General features: G+C 47.1%; 1 protein-coding gene across 11 annotated transcripts in view; it reads right to left on the bottom strand.

Moving 5' to 3' along the window:
• Window positions 1-202: 202 nt before the first annotated feature.
• KLHL29 (kelch like family member 29) overlaps window positions 203-19,070 on the bottom strand; it is a 392,553-nt gene continuing 373,685 nt past the window's right edge. For 10 of the 11 annotated variants that reach the window (XM_049904624.1, XM_049904630.1, XM_049904621.1 and 7 more), the window contains 6 exons: window positions 18,054-18,252; window positions 17,729-17,911; window positions 17,342-17,618; window positions 4,429-4,622; window positions 3,932-4,076; window positions 203-1,147 (listed from right to left, as the gene is read on the bottom strand). In XM_049904624.1, coding sequence (XP_049760581.1) covers window positions 964-1,147; window positions 3,932-4,076; window positions 4,429-4,622; window positions 17,342-17,618; window positions 17,729-17,911; window positions 18,054-18,252 — 1,182 coding nt within the window. In that variant the 3' untranslated portion in view covers window positions 203-963. The remainder of the gene's footprint in view (window positions 1,148-3,931; window positions 4,077-4,428; window positions 4,623-17,341; window positions 17,619-17,728; window positions 17,912-18,053; window positions 18,253-19,070) is intronic. The other variant, XM_049904622.1, reaches the window with a different exon arrangement.

Here is a 19,070-nt window from a genome sequence, read left to right as displayed (position 1 = left end):
CTCCACGAGGCACAGCTCTTATGGGGCTGTCTGGGAGTTGCATTTTCTAAAAATAAAATGGGGGCATTTGCCCGGCCCCCCCAGGAGAGATCCTCTATTCTGCACGTAGAAAAATTAGAGCAAATGCGCCACTCGGGCACTACCTAGCTTTGGGAATTTCCACATCATTAGCCTTCTAGTGGCTCCCTCCTTCTCTCTGTACTTAAAAATAGCCTTTTGTGTATCAAGAAAACGCCTTGGAAATCTAAATAATTCATATTGGGTAAGAGAAAGCTAGCACAATCCCCTTGTCCTTCTCCAGCAAAAACATGGTAGAAAAACCTATGAAGGACAGACGGCTCTCCCCCGCTGTTCCCACCGCTGCCCCTGCAGCCTTGGCTCCAGCCACTCCCTGGCTCGCACGGGGCAGCGGGGCTTCTCCTGGGCCCCAGTGGAGAGCAGCAGCCTCCGAGGGCTCAGGCCCCATGGTACTGTCGACTGTTTTCTCTCAGACACTGAAAGTGTGGATTGGTTAAAAAACAAAATTAGGAATCAAAGTGGTAAGGACACTTTGATCTTATTCCAAGAGAGCCTGATGCCTAATATTGTCATAGGATAACTGATCTATGGTTGCTGAGGAATCAAGCTTGCTCTGCAGGAAGGAAAAAACAGCTTCTCTCTCCCAGTTGAAAAATATGTGAAACTCTATTGCACCGGGCAGAGCGAGCGCCTCCGTTCAGAGCAAGTGCCTCCACGGGAGCAGGCAGGCCCCGTCTGGCTATGTCCAGGGCTCCTGCTGCTCCTTTCACCCAAAGGCGAGGATGATTTTCTACATTCAGCGTGGAGAATATTCAAAATGTTTAGCGCAGTGATTCCTTGATTGTGTCTTGTTGGCCTCTTCCTGGGATTGCTGAAAACTTATCACTGTGTAGCATTTGCCTCACCAGACTTGTCCACAGTCTTGTTGTGGGCTTTCAGTTGATGTCAGCCGCTTTGAATATACTTCTTTATCACCACGCAGCCGTGTCTGAACACAGGACAGGGCATATGGGGTAAGAGGGTCCATGTGTTGGTTGCGGGCTCATAGGCTTCCATATTGCCCAGGGCGGGCCCCTCACTGCTAACAATGCCTCCGGTTGCATAAATCTTGCCATCGAGCACCACGGCACTGTCAGGAAGAAAATGGGAAGAGAGTTAAGCATTTCACTTCCGACTTAGACTTGGAGCTTGATTCTCAAGGCCGAGTCCTGCTGCAGGCTGCCTATACTGTTTTGCAAAGGTGGTACGTGATCTTGCTGCTCTGCTTAGCCCTCTGACCCAAGCTAAGAAAAACCTCTTGCCTCCTGGGCCAATTAGGACAACATGCTCTTCTCCCCTGCCAGCTGCTGGAGACACCTACGTACACTAGGCCTCCACAGACCCGCTGGGAGGGGGACAGCCTCTGCGGACAGGCTCTTGGCCCAGTCTACTGAGTCTTTATCAAGTGTCTTTCTCGCGTTGTACATCCAGAGCTTTCCTACAGCTCAGATCAACTTGGGACTCATGACTCACAAGGTACTTTGAGGAATGATAAGAGGCAGGGTAATAAGGAGCTAAGTCTTAATTGCGCATCAGCCACTTGATTGGGAATACCACCCCTGCCGGGGTGATCAGAGTCAGACCTTCCTGCTGTGTGACCTGGTGCCGTTACCTGCCTATGACTGCAGGGGCCAGGCACGCTCTCTACAGGGTTACCAGTGTTGCCCTGGGCCCTTCCTGTGGACCACTCACTGCCTCCTCCTGTTGTCTCGGTCAGCCCTTTCACTCCTGGGAGCTCAGCATTGCTCCTCACTGCAGGTATTCTAAGGAATTTCAGCTCCCCTTTCACACTGACTCCAGATCCGTGTTTCTAGCGCTGACTTCTTTCTCATTTCACCTAATAGCTGTTTTTTGCAGGCTATCCCTGAAATCCAACATATAGCTTTATTTTATTTATTGTACTTTAGATGAACGTTTACAGAACAAACTAGTTTCTCATTAAACAGTTAATACACATATTGTTTTATGACATTGGTTAACAACATAGCAACACTCTCCCTTTTCAACCTTGGGTTCCCTATTACCAGCTTTCCTGTGCCCTCTTGCCTTCTAGTCCTTGCCCCTGGGCTGGTGTGCCCATTTAGTCTTGTTTTCCAACATATAGTGTTTTAAGGTTCCATCCGTTTCTGAAATTCTGAGCCTCAAACAGAACATGTCGGTCTAGACTTCTAAAAGTTGATTCTGATTCATGGCGACCCCATAGGAGAATGGTGCATTATAGACCCTAAAGGTGCCGACCTTCTCTATAGCTCCGTGCCATCTGGGCCTCTCGTATTTCTCCCTTTGTGGCATATCTTTTCCCTACTTGTAAGACCCATCTTGAAGCTCTCTTCTGGCATTAAGTCTTTCCCTGGCCACTTAAAAAAAAAAATTTATTGTGCTTTAAGTGAAAGTTTACAAATCAAGTCAGTCTCTCATATAAAAATTTATATACACCTTGCTATATACTCCTAGTTGCTTTCCTCCTAACGAGACAGCACACTCCTTCTCTCCACCCTGTATTTCCGTGTCTATTCAGCCAGCTTCTGCCCACCTCTGCCTTCTTATCTCCTCTCCAGACGGGAGCTGCCCACATAGTCTCATGTGTTTACTTGATCCAAGAAGCTCACTCCTCACCAGTATCATTTTCTATCTTATAGTCCAGTCTAATCCCTGTCTGAAGAGTTGGCTTTGGGAATGGTTCCTGTCTTGGGCTAACAGAAGGTCTGGGGACCATGACCTCCGGGGTCCTTCTCCCTGGCCACTTTTGTTCTCAGATGAGATACGGAGTCCTCTCCACAGATGTTGCTCAATACCCCCGTTGTCTTGATCAGTAGACACTGGAGTCAGACTTTGCCCTGCACACTGTCCACATGTAGAGTGTGGAACATGAAAGTAAGGATAGAGGGCTGTAGAATCTTCACGTGAATAGGAACTTAGCAGTTACCTGGTCCTGGCCTGCTTCCTAGACAGGAGAACTTCCCCAGAGAGAGTAAGTTATATGTCCAAGGTCACATGACAAGTTAGTGAGTAGATTATATCTTTTCTAGGTATAGCTACACAAATACTGGCTTTCGATAAGTACTTAATGCTGCTCACATATTGGGGATTCCATGATTCCCTGCTGCACAGGCACAAGACATCTTAGGAAGGATCTGCTGTGAAATTGATGATAATGGGTTTCCTGGACCCCTTTTTTGCCTTGTTCCTTTCAGTCCAGGAAGGGATGAGGCTAGAAGAGCAGGGACTGGTGTCTCAACGCCCTGGGTAGTGATTTTTTTCTGGGCCATGGAGCCAGGCCGTATGGTAACCAAACCAGACCTGACCTCTCTTTCTGCTGGAGCTGGTATGTGTGTGTTTTGCCTAGTTAACCTCTTAAGAATCTAGGGCATCTGTGCCCTGTGCTACTTGCTGGGCCCAGCTTTGAAAGGCCATCAGGATCATATGTGTGATCAGAGCATTCCCCAAGAAGCCACCTGTCCCATGCAGGGCATCACCTGGCTCCAGCTGTGATGGGCAGCTGTCCTGGAAGAGGGCTGACCTCACAGTGATGCCCTCACCTATTACGGAGAGGAGGTCTGGCCTTGAAGCACCTGGGCCTGGTGGCTGCAGGAAACATTTCATTCCTGGCTTTGAGATGGGCCAGCTGGAGTCACAGTGTTGGGCTTCTGGGCCACAGCTGCCCTTGGGTGCTTCATAGGTGCCCTGGCACTAATATCCATCACCTGTGGTTGAGGGGTACCCAATTTGCACTGCTGTGGGCTGGGAACTGGGGCAAGATGTGGAGCTTTGGTCATCCACTGGTAGTAAGTCACTGTAATCAACCCCCTTCTGTTTTTTCTACATCCCCACCCTCCTCCTTCCCTCCCCTAGCTGGGCCCTGCAGCCCCCTCACCTGCAGAACTGGCGGGAGTGATTCATGTTTGGGCCCGCCTTAATGTTTCCTTTCTCAGGGTCGTAGATGGTTGTAGCTCTGGCATAAGCCCCACCCAGGATAAAAACGAAGCCGTTGAGGGTGACGGCGGGAGCGTACTTGTTGTCTGTGAGGAGAGCAAAGCAGGCAGTCAAGGTGTCTCCTCTCCTCCTTCCCTCGTGTCCTTTCCCAACAGGCCCTCCAGGGTAAGGGGGCTGAAAGACCCCCAATAAGTCACTCATTGGCCTTAGGACAAGGCCTGGGGCCAGAAGGCATGGGGTGCACAGACTTAACTCACTTTTCTCCAGATCACAGGAGTCAGAGCTGCACCTGGTCTTGGGATTTACCCCCCACCCCAGACCTGGATCTGCAGAATGTTGGGCTTAGCTTGAGTCTGTGCTAAGGATATTGATATTGAACAAGGCAACGAGATGGGTGTGCGACACTGGCCCCGGGCCAAGGAGACAGCTAGTTCTCACCAATCATTGGGGACTCAATGAAGCTCCACGTGTTGGTCTGTGGAATGTAAGACTGGAGGACGCCTGCAGCTCGGCCTGCCTCGTTCACCCCACCAAACACGTAGATCTTGCCACCACACACGGTGGCTGCCGCAGAGTGCACTGCCTTTGGCAGAGGGGCCACTGCCTCCCATTGGTTGGTGATGGTATCATACCTGCAGAGAGAAGAGGAAAGAAGTCCTGGGTCAAAGATGGGCTTTGTGCAGGGAAAAGCCGCAGCCAACAGCAGCAAATAATTGGGGTGCACCAACCACCATCTGCTTCTTGCCCTTGGTATCTCTGGCCACTTTGGATGAGCCTCTCAAAGCCTCCTATGATCTGGCCCAGACTAGCCTCTCAGCCTCCTTCTTGGGCCCTTGGGAGGCTCTTTTCTTTAAAAAAAAAAATTTTTTTTTTTTTAATTGTACTTTAGATGACGTTTTACAGAATAAACTAGTTTCTCATCAAACAGTTAGTATATGCATCATTCTATGACATTGGTTAACAACCCCACGACACATCAACACTCTCCCTTCTCAACCCTGGGTTCCCCATTACCAGCTTTCCTGTTCCCTCCTGCCTTCTGGTCCCTGCCCCAGGGCTAATATGCTCCTTTAGTCTTGTTTTGTTTCACGGGCCCATTCAGTCTTTTGCTGAAGGGTGAACCTCAGGAGTGACTTTATTACTGAGCTGAAAGGGTGTCAGGGAACATACTCTCAGGGTCTCTCCAGTCTCTGTTAGGCCAGTAAGTCTGGTCTTTCTTTTTGAGTTACGATTTTGTTCTACATTTTTCTCCATCTCTGTCTGGGACCCTCTATTGTGATCCTTGTCAGAGCAGTCACTGGTGGTAGCCAGGTACCATCTAGTTTTACGGGACTCACTCTGGTGGAGGCCATGGTTAGATGTGGTCTATTAGTCCTCTGGTTGTCTCTTTAGTTTTCTTCATTCTTCCTTGCTCCCGAAGGGGTGAGACCAGTGGAGTATCCTAGATGGCTGCCCACAGGCTTTTAAGACCCCAGATCTACTCACCAGAGTAGAATGTAGAGCATATTCTTTATAAACTGTTATGCCAATTGAACTAGATGTTCCCCAAAACCATGGTTGGGGGGCTCTTTTCTGCCTGCTACAACCTCAACTTAAGTTCTCATCTCCATACGTTTGCTCCCACTGTGCTCCCTATCGTGCTACCCAGCTCAGCCCTAACTCTTCATTCAGCAATCCTGTACTAGCCTCTCCTGTATATCCACGTTCTGCTCTGGAAACAGGGTTAATTAAGCACTATTCCTGTCCTCAAGGAGCTTATGACCTAATGTTGGGACAGCCAAATGAGGCACAAAGAAAAATTAGTGTGCAGGATGATATGTGGGTGAGATACCCAAGCTGCACAAGGAAGGGGGCACCTAGCCTACTCTAATGAGTCAGGACAGACTTCCTGGAGGAGCCGATCCCTGAGCTGGACTGTAAAGTATGAATAAGCTACTAGCTAGGTGAATGGAGCTACCACTCATCTGTCAGCTTGTTGTACTGTGGTGGCTTGTAAGTTGCTGTGATGATGGAAGCTGTGCCACCAGTATTTCAAATACCAGTAGGGTCGCTCATGGTCAATAAGTTTCAGCATAGCTTCAAGATTAAAACAGACTAGGAAGAAAGGCCTGGCAATCTGCATCCAAAAATTAGCCAATACAAACCCTATGCATCACAACAGAACATTGTCCAATATAGTGCTAGAAGACGAGCCCGGTAGCCTGGAAGGCATTCAAAATACACAGTGGCCGCAACACTGTACTCAAGCATACCAGTGATCATGATGATGGCATAGGACTGGACAACGTTTTGTTCTGCAACAGAATTGCAGGCAAAGGGAGATGTGTGGGCAAAGGTGGCATTTTGGGGGAATTTAGAGTAGTCCAGAATGGCCGGAGGTAGGGAGTAGTTTGTGTGCCAAGCTAAGGGATTTGGACTTTATCTAGAGGGTAATGGGGAAACCTTGAAAGTTTTAAGAAGGGAAGTAACATGATCAAATTTGGATTCTAGAGAGATCTCTGTGGCTGCAGTGTGGAGAATGAACTGGAGGAGGTGGCAGGAAGCAGGGAGCTTGGTGAGGACTGTTACAGGAAGCTCAGTGAGAAGTGATAGTGACTTGGGCCTGGGATGACCAGGAGTGTGAGGAAAAGGGAGCAGAAGGAGAGGCGAATCAATAGGATTTGATCATCAGTTCAATGTTGGAATTAAGAGGGAGAGGGTTTGCCAAGGATGACTCAGGGTCTCTGACTTGGCAAACTAGATGGAGGGGCCCTGCTGCTGGGACAGAGGATCGACGAAGTACAGGTTGGGGCAATCTGGGGCAGGTGTGTTTCAGTTTTATACATAAAACATTAAAAAAAGTACCAAACCCATTGCTGTTACATCAATTCTGGCTCATGGTGAGCCCATGTGTTACAGAGGAGAACCGTGCTCTATGGGGTTGTCTTGACTGTAATCTTTATGGAAGCAGATTGCCAGGCCTTTCTTCCATGGTGCCACTGGGTGGGTTTGAACCTTTAGGTTAATAGCTGATCATAGGCCACTAGTACCACCCAGGGACCTGAGTTTTTTTCGTAGAGAAGTATCTGGGCAACAGACTGGGGATGTCCATCAGGCAATGGGTGAAAACATTCAGCTTTGGGACCATTGGCACATAGATGGAAAGTGAAGAAAAGGAGTTAATAGTTCTCTAGGGAGAGTGTGTGGGCAAGGTCAAGACTGAACACATAGGCTGAGTGAAATTAGTCAGTCGCAAAAGGACAAATATTGTACGAGACCACTATTATAAGAACTCAAGAAAAGATTTAAATACAGAAAAAATATTCTTTGATGGTTACAAGGGTAGGAGGGAAGGAGAGGGAAATTCACCAGCTAGACAGTAGACAAAAACCATCTTAGGTGAAGGAATGGACAATATATAATACAGGGGAAGTTAGCACAACTGGATTAGAGCAAAAGCTAAGAAGTTTCCTGAAGACAGCCAAACACTTTAAGGGACAGAGTAGCTGGGGTTGGGGCCTGAAGACCTTGGTTTCAGGGGATATCTTGGTCAATTGACACAACAAAAGTTTATTAAGAAAATGTTCTGCATACCACTTTGGTGAGAGTCATCTGAGATCTTAAAAACTTACAAGTGGACATCTAAGATGCATCAATTGGTCTCAACCTACGTGGAGCAAAGGAGAACAAAGAACACCAAAGACACAAGGAAAATATTAGCCCAAGAGACAAAAGGGGCACATAAACCAGAGACTGTATCAGCCTTAGACCAGAAGAGCTAGATGGTGCCCAGCTACCATCACTGACTGCCCTGACAGGGAACACAACAGAGTCCCTGATGGAGCAGGAAAAAGTGTGAAACAGAACTCAAATTCACATAAAAAGAACAGACTTAGTGATCTTACTGAGACTGAAAGAACCCTTGAAACCATGGCCCCCAGAAGCTCTGTTAACCCAGAACTAAAACCATTCCCAAAGCTCACTCTTCAGACAAAGATTAGACCAGCCTGTAAAACAAAATAATAATCATGAAGAGTGCGCTTCTTAGTTCAAGCAGACATGAGACCAAATGGGCAGCTCCTGCCCGGAGGCAGGATAAAAGGCAGGAAAGGACAGGAACTTGTTGAATGAGCTCAAGAAACCTGGATGGAAATGGGGAGTGTGCTGTCACATTATAGGGATTGCAACTAATGTCACATAACAATATGTGTATAAATTTTTGTATGAGAAATTAACTTGAGCTGTAAATTTTCACAATAAAAACAAAACAAAACAGACTGAGCACAAACTCTGGGGAAACACTGGCATTTAGAGGGGAGCTGAGAGGAGCATTCAGGGAAGTGCCAGAGGGTAAAAAGGGCAGTGGTCAGAGGAGTAATATGGGCAGTGGCCAGAGGGTAAGATGGGCAGTGGTCAGAGGGTAAGATGGGCAGTGGTCAGAGGGTTAGGTAGCACTGGCCAGAGCTACAGAAGCCAAGAGAGCTTCCAGCACAGAGGATGTGATGAGAGGTCAAGAGGGAAACCAAAAGCATCTTATTTTCAGTCTCAGGTCACTGGTGGTCTTGACAGGGGCACTTAAAGTGGATGGGAGGTACAGAAGCTATTTGTGCATTGAGGAGTAAAGCGGAGGCAAGGAGCTAGCCACACTGGTGTAGACTTCTCTTAGAAGAAACTTAGCTATGAAGGTGGATGGAGAAGGCGGGACCTAGAGAGGAATATTCCCCATGTGTCTGTCAGTTTGTGGTACTGTTGGGGCTTGCCTGTTGCTGTGATGCTGGAAGCTATGCCACTGGTATTCAAATACCAGCCGGGTCACCCATGGTGGACAGGTTTTAGCTGAGCTTCCAGACTAAGACAGACTAGGAAGAAGGAATCCGTGGTCTACTTCTGAAAAGAATTAGCCTGTGAAAACTGTATGAATAGCAGCGGAACATTGTCTGATATAGTGCTGGAAGATGAGCCCCTCAGGTTGGAAGGCACTCAAAACATGACTGGGGAAGAGCTGCCTCTGCAAAGCAGAGTCGACCTTAATGACATGGATGGAGTCAAGCTTTTGGGACTTTCATTTGCTAATGTGGCACAACTCAAAATGAGAAGAAACAGCTGCAAACATCCATTAATAATCCGAACCTGGAATGTATGGAGTATGAATCTGGGAAAATTGAAAATTGTCAACAATGAAACGGAATGCATAAATATCGACATCCTATGCATTAATGAGCTGAAATGGACTGTTATTGGCCATTTTGAATGAGATATTCATATGGTCTACTATGCCAGGAATGACAACTTGAAGAGGAATGGTATTGCATTCATTGTCAAAAAGAACATTTCAAGATCAATCCTGAAGTACAACACTGTCAGTGATAGGATAATATCCATACGCCTACAAGAAAGACCAGTTAATATGACTACTATTCAAATTTACACACCAAACACTAAGGGCAAAGATGAAGAAATTGAAGATTTTTACCTTTTGCAGTCTGAAATTGATCAAGCATGCAGTCAGTGTGCACTGATAATTACTGGTGATTGGAATGCAAAAGTTGGAAACAAAGAAGGATTGGTAGTTGGAAAATACGGCCTTGGTGATAGAAATGATGCTGGAGATCACAAGATAGAATTTTGCAAGCCCAACTGCTTCTTAATGGAAATACCTTTTTTCACCAACATAAATGGTGACTATACATGTGGACCTCGATAAACGGAATACACAGGAATCAAATGGACTACGTCTATGGAAAGAGATGATGGAAAAGCTCAGTATCATCAGTCAGAACAAGGCCAGGGGCCGACTGTGGAGCAGACCATCAATTGCTCATATGCAAGTTCAATCTGAAACTGAAGAAAATGAGAACGAGTCCACAAGAGCCAAAATATGACCTTGAGCATAGCCCACCTAAATTTAGAGACCATGTCAAGAATAGATTTGATGCGTTGAACACTAATGACCAAAGACCAGATGAGTTCTGGAACGACATCAAGGACATCATAAATGAAGAAAGAAGGAAGTCATTAAAAAGACAGGAAAGAAAGAAAAGACCAAAACGGATGCCAGAAGAGACTGTGAAACTTGCTCTTGGACGTTGAGTAGCTAAAGGAAAATGAAGAAATGATGAAGTAAAAGAGCTGAAGAGATTTCAAAGGGCGGTGCGAGAAGACAAAGTATTATAATGACATGTGCAAAGGCCTAGAGATAGAAAACCAAAAGGAAAGAACACACTCGGCATTTCTCAAGCTGAAAGAACTGAAGAAAAAAATTAAGCATCAAGTTGCAATACTGAAGAACTCTATGGGGAAAATATTAAATGATGTAGGAAGCATCAAAAGAAGATGGAAGCAATACACAGAGTCACTATACCAAAAAGTATTGGTCAACTTTCAACCATTTCAGGAGGTACTATATGATCAGGAACTGGTGGTACTGAAGGAAGAAATCCAAGCTGCACCGAAGGCACTGGCAAAAAACAAGGCTCTGGGAATTGAAGGAACATCAATTGAAAGAAAAAAAAAAATTTTTTTTTTTTCTTTCAATTGAGATGTTTCAACAAACAGATGCAACACTGGAAGTGCTCACTCATCTACGCCAAGAAATTTTGGAAGACAGCTACCTGGCTAACCGACTGAAAGAGACCCATATTTATGCCTATTTCCAAGAAAGGTGATCCAACCGAATGTGGAAATTATTGAACAATATCATTAGTATCACACGCAAGTAAAATTTTGCTGAAGATCATTCAAAAGCGACTGCAGCAGTATATTGACAGGGAACCGCCAGAAATTCAAGCTGGATTCAGAAGAGGATGTGGAACTAGGGATTATCATTGCTGATGTCAGATGGATCCTGGCTGAAAGCAGAGAATACCAGGAAGATGTTTACCAGTGTTTTATTGACTATGCAAAGGCATTTGACTGTGTGGATCACAATAAATTATGGATAACATTATGAAGAATGAGAATTCCAGAACACTTAATTGTGCTCGTGAGGAACATTACATAGATCAAGAGGCAGTCGTTCAAATAGAACAAGGGGATACTGCCTGGTTTAAAGTCAGGGAAGGTGTGTGTCTGAGTTGTATCCCTTCAGCATATCTATTTAGTCCGTATGCTGAGCAAATAATCCAAGAAGGCTTAACTATATGAAGAAGAACAGGGCATCAGGATTGGAGGAAGACTCACTAACAACCTTCAACACGCAGATGTCACAACCTTGCTTGCTGAAAGTGAAGAGGACTTGAAGCACCTACTGGTGAAGATCAAAGACCACAGCCTTCGGTATGGATTACGCCTCAACAGAAAGAAAACAAAAATCCTCACAACTGGACCAGTGAGCAACATCATGATAAACGGAGAAAAGAATGAAGCCAGCACGATCAGCACCCATGGAAGCAGCAGTCAAGAAATCAAAAGATGCATTGCATTAGGCAAATTTGCTGCCAAAGACCTCTTTAAAGTATTGACAAGCAAAGATGTCACTTTGAGGACTAAGGTGCGCCTGACTCAAGCCATGGTGTTTTCAATTGCCTCGTATATATGGGAAAGCTGGACTATGAATAAAGAAGACTGAAGAATTGACACCTTTGAACTGTGATGTTGGTGAAGAATATTAAATATACTACAAACTGCCAAAGGAACGAACAAATCTGTCTTGGAAGAAGTACAACGAGGATATTACTTAGAAGCAAGGATGGTGAGACTTCATCTTAAATACTTTGGATGTGTTATCGGGACGGATCAGTCCCTGGAGAAGGACATCATGCTTGGTAAAATAGATGGCCAGCAAAAAAGAGGAAGAACCTCCACAAAATGGATTGACACAGTGGTTGTAACAATGGGCTTAGGCATAATGATTCTGAGGCTGGTGCAGGACCAGGCAGTGTTTCATCCTGTTGGACATAGGGTTGCTATGGGTCAGAACTGACTCGATGGCACTTAACAACAGCAACAACAACAGAAAGGAATATGAAGCTAAGGGAGGGGTTTATCAGTGGTGAGCGGGAATGGTATACAACAGCTCTTCAGGGACAAAAGCCCTGGCTTGTAGCGTTTGCTAATTTCTGGGATGTAAATTCTCCCACCATGGCCTATTTTAAGTCGCCAAAGTGTTATCACTGAACATGGTGTTGGGAAGACATACACAATAGGACACCGCTATATAGAATTACTCCCATATAAAGACACAATAAGGAGCCCTGGTGGTGCAATGGTTAAGTGTTGGCTAACTGAAAGGTTGGAGGTTCAAACTCACCAGCCACTCTGCTGGAGAAAAGACCTGGTGATCCGCTCCCGTAAGGATTAAAGCCTAGGAAACTATACAGGACAGTTCTGCTTCGTCCTATAGGATGGCTATGAGTCAGAATTGACGCGACAGAACACAACAACAAAGACACAATAGGCATACATGACCTAAAGAGTATAGATTGTAGTAAAATGTAAAAATTTAGGGAGCGATGAAATTTGAGTATGTATCACCTCTGTTTTTAATATAATTTCTTTAATTATAAGTTTATATTATTTAATTTTTAATAATGGCTTAACAACTGGCTCTCAGAATTCCTGGAAACTGAACCATCAGCTCTCACAAGCCAGTATGAGCCAGCTCCAGGATAGGAGGGAGGGAGCCCAACCGGAAAAGGAAAGACGAAACATAAATGAAAGAGAGGGGATAGCTATAAGGCAAGGCTCCCAGGAGGTACAGGCAAATGGGATACAGGGTGGGGAGGGGAAGTCATGTCCATTTGGGCGAGAGAGAGGACAACAAGGATGGCTTGAATGCAGGTGCACTGTGGGAGTGATGACAGGAAGTCGAGGAGTTCTCAAATGATGGCTCTCATTGTCTCTGTGAAGCAGGAGTCAGAGTTGTTCAAAGCATTGGGAGAGGCCATGAGGAAAGGTCCTTGGGTGGTACAAAGGTTAACACATTCAGCTGCTTACCAAAAGGTTGGAGGTTCGAGTCCACCCAGAGGTGCCTTGGAAGAAATACCTGAGAATCTACTTCCGAAAAATCACCCATTGAAAACTCTACTCTGATGCACGTGGGATCAACATGTATCAGAACTGACGCAATGGCAACTGGTTTCATGGGGTAAGAGATTGGAAAAGAGAGATAAAGATAAGAAACACCTGCTCTGGAGAGTGGGCGAAGTTGCTGACAAGGGAAACACAGGAAGATTGCTATGTAGCAGTAGGGACTCAGTGAAGGTTGGGGGCCTTACAACTGTAGTGGGGCCAGTATGTGGGACTGTGATTTTCTCCATGAGTTTGACTGCACAGATCTGTGTGGTGCAGAAGACAGGCTTGGTGGCGGACAGATCAAAGTGGCAAAGTAAGATGATGGGAGAAGTGATGCAACAGGAGTTCTAGGCCAGAAAGTGAAAACAGGAAGCAGCTGACAGGGAAGAGCAGATGGGATTTGGTAGAGTGGCCAAGGAACTGGAGGGCTTTCTGCACTACAGCTTGAATCTCAGTCCTCAGTCTCCGTTGGGTGCTGCCTGAGGGCTGCCCTCACGCGCTTTCCCCTAACTCCTTCCCCCAGCACTGGGTCTGCACCCACCATGGGAAGGCACATCTACTGCTCAGCTCACCACGCAGTTGCAGTTCACGACTGTACTCTGTGTATCTGGACCTGAGGGGGGGTCTCCACTGTGTGCTTGCTGCACCACCAAAAAACTAAACCCATTGCCATCTAGTCAATTCCGACTCATAGCAACCCTATAGGACAGAGTAGAACTGCCCCACAAGGTTTCCAAGGAGTGGCTGGAGGATTCGAACTGTTGACCTTTTGATTAGCAGGCGAATGAACTGTTAACCACTGCACCACCAGTGTGGCTTCTTCCAGCACACATTTTCTAGGAAGGGCCCCTAGGTGGCGCAAGCGGTTAAGCGCTCCACTCCTAGCTGGAAAGTGGGCAATTTGAACCCACCCAGAGGCACCTCGGGAGACAGTCCTTGGCAAAGTGCTTCTGAAAACCCTATAGAGCAGTTCTACTCTGCCCATGTGGGTCTCCACAAGTCAGAATCGATGTGAGGGCAGCTCACACCACCACCACCACCAGCATACTGGGCCTCTGTTCCTGGGCGCCCCCTTTGGACTTGAGCCGGCACTTGGCCACAGCTCAGTGCCGTAGAAGACGGCTTCACTTAGCTGGTGTCTGCGGCTCCGAGCGTGTGGGGTGAAGGGACAGCCGTGCGACGGCTAGCCCTCAGTTTGTGAAGACTCAGGATTTGAGAAGAGGAGCTGATTCAAATAAGCCGCAGACGAATGATATGTGGCTAATATGCAGTGGAGTGAGTGTCTTTTTGGACAGTGTCAGAAGTTCAGATTTCTGTTTTTTAAGCCACTGTGGCAGAGCTCCAAAGAGCCCCTGCAGAAGGAGCTGGGAGACAAGATTATTGGCCGTTAGTCCTCAGTCTTTCGGTATAATGGCACATTCCACCAAACGTGAATTTCCTGAGAGCTTGTTATTCCAGGTGGCTTATTGCCAAACCACAAACCCTCCCGTCAGCTCAATCTGTCAGCTTCCTGCTTGAGAAGGATATGCTAATGACATGCAAATGACCCCGCGGAGTGAGGCGTTCGGCTATCATTTATCCAGTAACCACAGCTCCTGCAATACATTGCTATAAAATATTAGACCCAGTTATTTATATAATGATATAATACAGGTTTGTCTACTGGACTGTTGTTTTAATCTATAATTATATAATCTTGCTCTATCCTGTAATACAGTAATGTAATATAATTATAATGTACCATATATCTCATTCATTATCAATATAATAGCAATTTGTACCATTAGTGCCTCCTGGGGAATGATGCACCCACATGTCTGTACCCATTATCCTGACCTTCCTGTCACCCTGAATTTGCATCATTGCAACCACGTTGCACAGAAATGGACTTGCCCAAAGGGGCTCCAGATATGCTCCTTGGGATGCAGTGGGTGGGCAACGAATCCCTCTTCCTCTGCACCTGTGTCCTGCTTGCATGCATACCTATTCTGCAGTCTTCAAGTCTGGGTCCTGGTCCCTACAAGGCCAGCCGACTGATCCTGGTGGGCTGAGGAAGGGCTCCGGCCCACTCAGGGCACCTTACTGTCCGAGACAACATCTACTGGGGGATTTCCTAGGAGGTCGTTTCACAGCCAGAAGGCCTAATCCCCCAGGGAAGGCCCATGCAGACAACTCTACCTGCTCCAGGAACAGGGAGGAGAGGAGAGGAGCTTGTCCCCACCTCTTAGCTGGTACATTCTGATCCTCGAATAAATCCCTGTATTTATCAACAAGTATAAGTTTGCAAAATGAATAATCAGCATTTTAGGAGATTAAAAATAGCTGACAAAAGCAAGACAGGATGACAGATTTAGCTCAGTTTACTCCTACGTAGAAAATGTCTCCTTATTCATGTGTTCATTATTGGATAACGAATGGTGGGAACTGGTGCTTCCAGAAGGCTCAGGGGTATGGATGGCTGTGCACTGGGTCATGGCACAGGCTGCAAGCATCAGAGCAGGTCCAGGCTCAACAACAGTACCATATTTTAATGCAAATAACTCTCCTTTTACGTTTGTTTGCCAACCATGTCCTCACCCTCGAGGTACTTTCATAAGTGTCACTATGCCAATTTTTTTTTTACATGTTGCTGTAAAAAAAATTAGCATAGCATGTTTATAAAAATACCTCACAGGGAAAGGGTGCAGTTGGCAAACAAACATAAAAAGCGTGCATTATTTGCGTAAAAATACGGTACTGGTATCCTTGTCATTACCCGGGGAATCCCCATTATCTCCAAATCAATGTGACAACTAAATGTTGTAACTGAGCCATCTCTAGACTCCACTTGGGGGAGTTAAAAGCCCACAATGAACATTCAGATCCTGTCTCACTCTAAAACCATCTTCGCTGTAACATTTGTCAAGTGTCCAATTAGCCACTGAGGAAAAAAAATTACAAATTGAGGGGTATGTGTGGCTTCACAGGCAAAAAGATGTCACATGGGAAGATGTGCTTTCTGGTGACAGCTGATGACACGGGATGCATGGCAGGGTCTGGTGCAGGAAGGACATGGGAAGAAGGCTGTAGTGATGTTAGCCATGACTTCTGGGTTGTAACATGGGGCCAGGTCAGCCTAACTTGTCACTAAAACCAAAACCAAACCTGTTGCCTTCGAGATGATTCCAACTCATGGTGACCCCATGTGTTACAGAGCAGAACTGCACCATAAGGTATTCTTGGGGGCAATCTTTATGGAAGCAGAGCGCCAGGTTTTTCTTCACTGGGTGGGTTCAAACTGCCAACCTTTAGGTTGGTAAAAAACAAAACAAAAAAAAACAAACCCATTGCCCTTCAGTCAATTCCAAATCATAGTGACCCTATAGGACAGAGTAGAACAGCCCCATAGGGTTTCCAAGGAGCGCCTGGTGGATTTGAACTGCTGACCTTGTGGTTAACAACTGAACTCTTAACCGCTACACCACCAGGGTTTCCAGTTAATCAAGTGCAAACTGTTTGCGCCACAGAGGGACTCTGGAGCACTAATTTCTCCAAAAGCAGGACTGCGAAGCCTTCCCTAGGCTTCCATTTTTTCCAAGAACATTCTACCTGGCTCAAAGGAAGAGGACTTAGTATTTCCGCCTAGAAAGGTGCCCACTTCCTGCCAATGCTCACGAAGCCTGCACCTGACCCCTCTACCATGTGAGGGAGTCGCCTGAGACTTCCAGCAGAGGGCAGGCTTACACACATGGTTCTCAGGCTCACTGGCTTATACTTATTTCTGGAGAATTCCAGAGGCTTGGCCAGTCCTGGCTGTCCCCCAAAATTGCTTAGTTGGTATGAAGCGACCCTTCCCTGTATTACAAACAGATTCCCTGGGATGTACAGGATGGAGAAAGGAATAGAGATCCTGGTGTGTAATCTGCTTCCAGGGCAAGGATGGTCCTAGCACTGGAGTGGCACACGTTTTGGCCATTGTTTCCAGCTTTACCCTTGAGTCCCAGCAGGTCTCTGGGAGGGTATTTCTGGTCCTAGTACGTTCCAGCTGCCTGACCAGTCTAGTCAAGCACATCCTGTGCATTCATGTGATTGGATCTTGTGCCTCTAGCTTATCTGACACGAAATGGAATGTTGGGACAAAAGTGACTCATCTCAGTCACTGCGGAAGGCCAATGCAGAGGTCATCTTGTCTGCTTTCATCTTGCCATCCTACAGTCCTGGCCCTTAGTTATGTCTGAAGGGTCCGGGATTGATCACTGCCTTATAAATGATCCAGTCTTTAGTCCGTCTCAAGTGGGTGGGTACTGGGGGATCAGGAGTAATGTGATTTTAGCTTCAGTGAATGTTGGAGGATGCCCCGTTGTGACTATGGCTTCATTACCTCTCCACGTGGTCCACGTTGCCTGCCACACCAAGTCCCCCGAGGGTGTAAATCTTCCCATCGTAGACAAGGCTGTTGTGCCGACAGCGGGGGACTGTCATCCTGGAGACGAGGTTCCAGTTATCCAGCAGGGACATATAGCACCAGACATCAGCCAGCGTCACCCCTGATTCCATCCCACCTGTAGGCAGTATGGGTGACAGAAGAGCAGGCAGGGAGTGAGGAATGGCCTGAGGCTGGGCAGCCCCGGCCCCAGGGTTGAAGGAGAAGGCTTCACCTGTGAAGGAGATACTTCTGGGCCTTAGTCTTCCTCAGTCGTCACATGTGGGGAGAGGTCCCCTTGGGAAGCCCATGCCCAGTCCCCAACCCAGGCGTGAGGAGCCTCACCTGAGAGGTAGATGTTGTCCCCGGCACTCACTACACTGAAGAACTCGCGGTCATAGAAAGGCAGCGAGGCCAAGGGGTACCACTTGTTGTTCTGCGGGTTCCAGCAGGTGACAGCCACCAGCGAGCGCTGGGTCATCCCCACCATCTGACGGCCCCCAACCAAAACGATGACCTCGGCCACACCTGCAGGGACATTGATGGGCACCCTTGGGACACACCCCAACATTGCCAGCCTCTGTGCCTGGCACCTCCCTGGGGGACCACCCAGAGTTAGGCTGACCCCACAGCACCTGCATTTGGGGGGTTGGGGCATATCCCTTGATACCTGCTGAGAGGCGAGGCCGGGTCCGGGGTGTCTGCATCTCCTGGCGAGCATGGGGCAGCATATGGTAGCGTTTGGCCTCATTGACCAGGTCCCGACATGCTTCTGATGACTTAATCAGCTCCTCGTTGTCAACCACGTTGAGAAGGTAGCTGGGGTGGATGAAGGGGAGGCGGACTACTGCCAGGAGCTCAGCTGCGTACTGCAGGGCAAAGAAGATGCTAAATCTTATGTCCTAAGGAGGGAGCTGCCTCTTGTGAGTTGTATTGAAAAGAAGGAAGAGGCATGGGATTGCACGGAAAGGATAATTCCAAGTGTATTTGGTTTAGGACTGTAGACATCCTGCTCACTCCAGCCTAGAACAGGCCCTCAGATCAGCTAGAAGTGGAGGCAGGGGATGGGGGGGTGGGGGGAGGAGAGGCCTTTCATGCTGCAGCTGACCCTGAGTGGGCCATCCATTCATTCCATTCATCTCTTCAGCACCTCATTCCTTCACCCCATCAAGCCCAAGGGCCTCTGCTTCAAGTCAGGCGGTTCTGCAAGGGGACTAAAATGAGGAGGGCTGATTCCTGAATAGGTGTGCATGTGCAGGACACACGGAGTTCCTCCAAAGAGTTCCAAAGATGATCTTGGGAACCGATGGGAGGACCAGGAGAGATTAAAGGAGGGGATGACCAATCAGCTTGCATGTCACAACAAAGACTTTGTCTCCGGAACACTGACATCAGTCGCATCCCATTGCCTTAAACTCACACTCACACCGGGACCCCCTCACTGTCCACTGAAGGCTTTTCATAGACTGACTTGAGCCTCCCCTTCTGTCTGGCAAACCCTACTCATCCCTCCACTTTAGTTTCACCCAACAGATAATTGGTGTCCACTCTGTGTCACTCTGGTGGTGCAGTGGTTAAGAGCTCAGCTGCTAACCAAGAGGTGGGCAGTTCAAATCCACCAGCTGCTCCTTGAAAACCCTATGCGGCAGTTCTACTCCATTCTATAGGGTTGTTATGAGTTAGAATT

Source organism: Elephas maximus, chromosome 12 (assembly GCF_024166365.1).
Source record: "Elephas maximus indicus isolate mEleMax1 chromosome 12, mEleMax1 primary haplotype, whole genome shotgun sequence".
Classification (NCBI taxonomy): Eukaryota; Metazoa; Chordata; class Mammalia; order Proboscidea; family Elephantidae; genus Elephas; species Elephas maximus.
The sequence above is the reverse complement of the archived record's forward strand: the minus strand, read 5'-3'. Positions and strand labels throughout refer to the sequence as shown.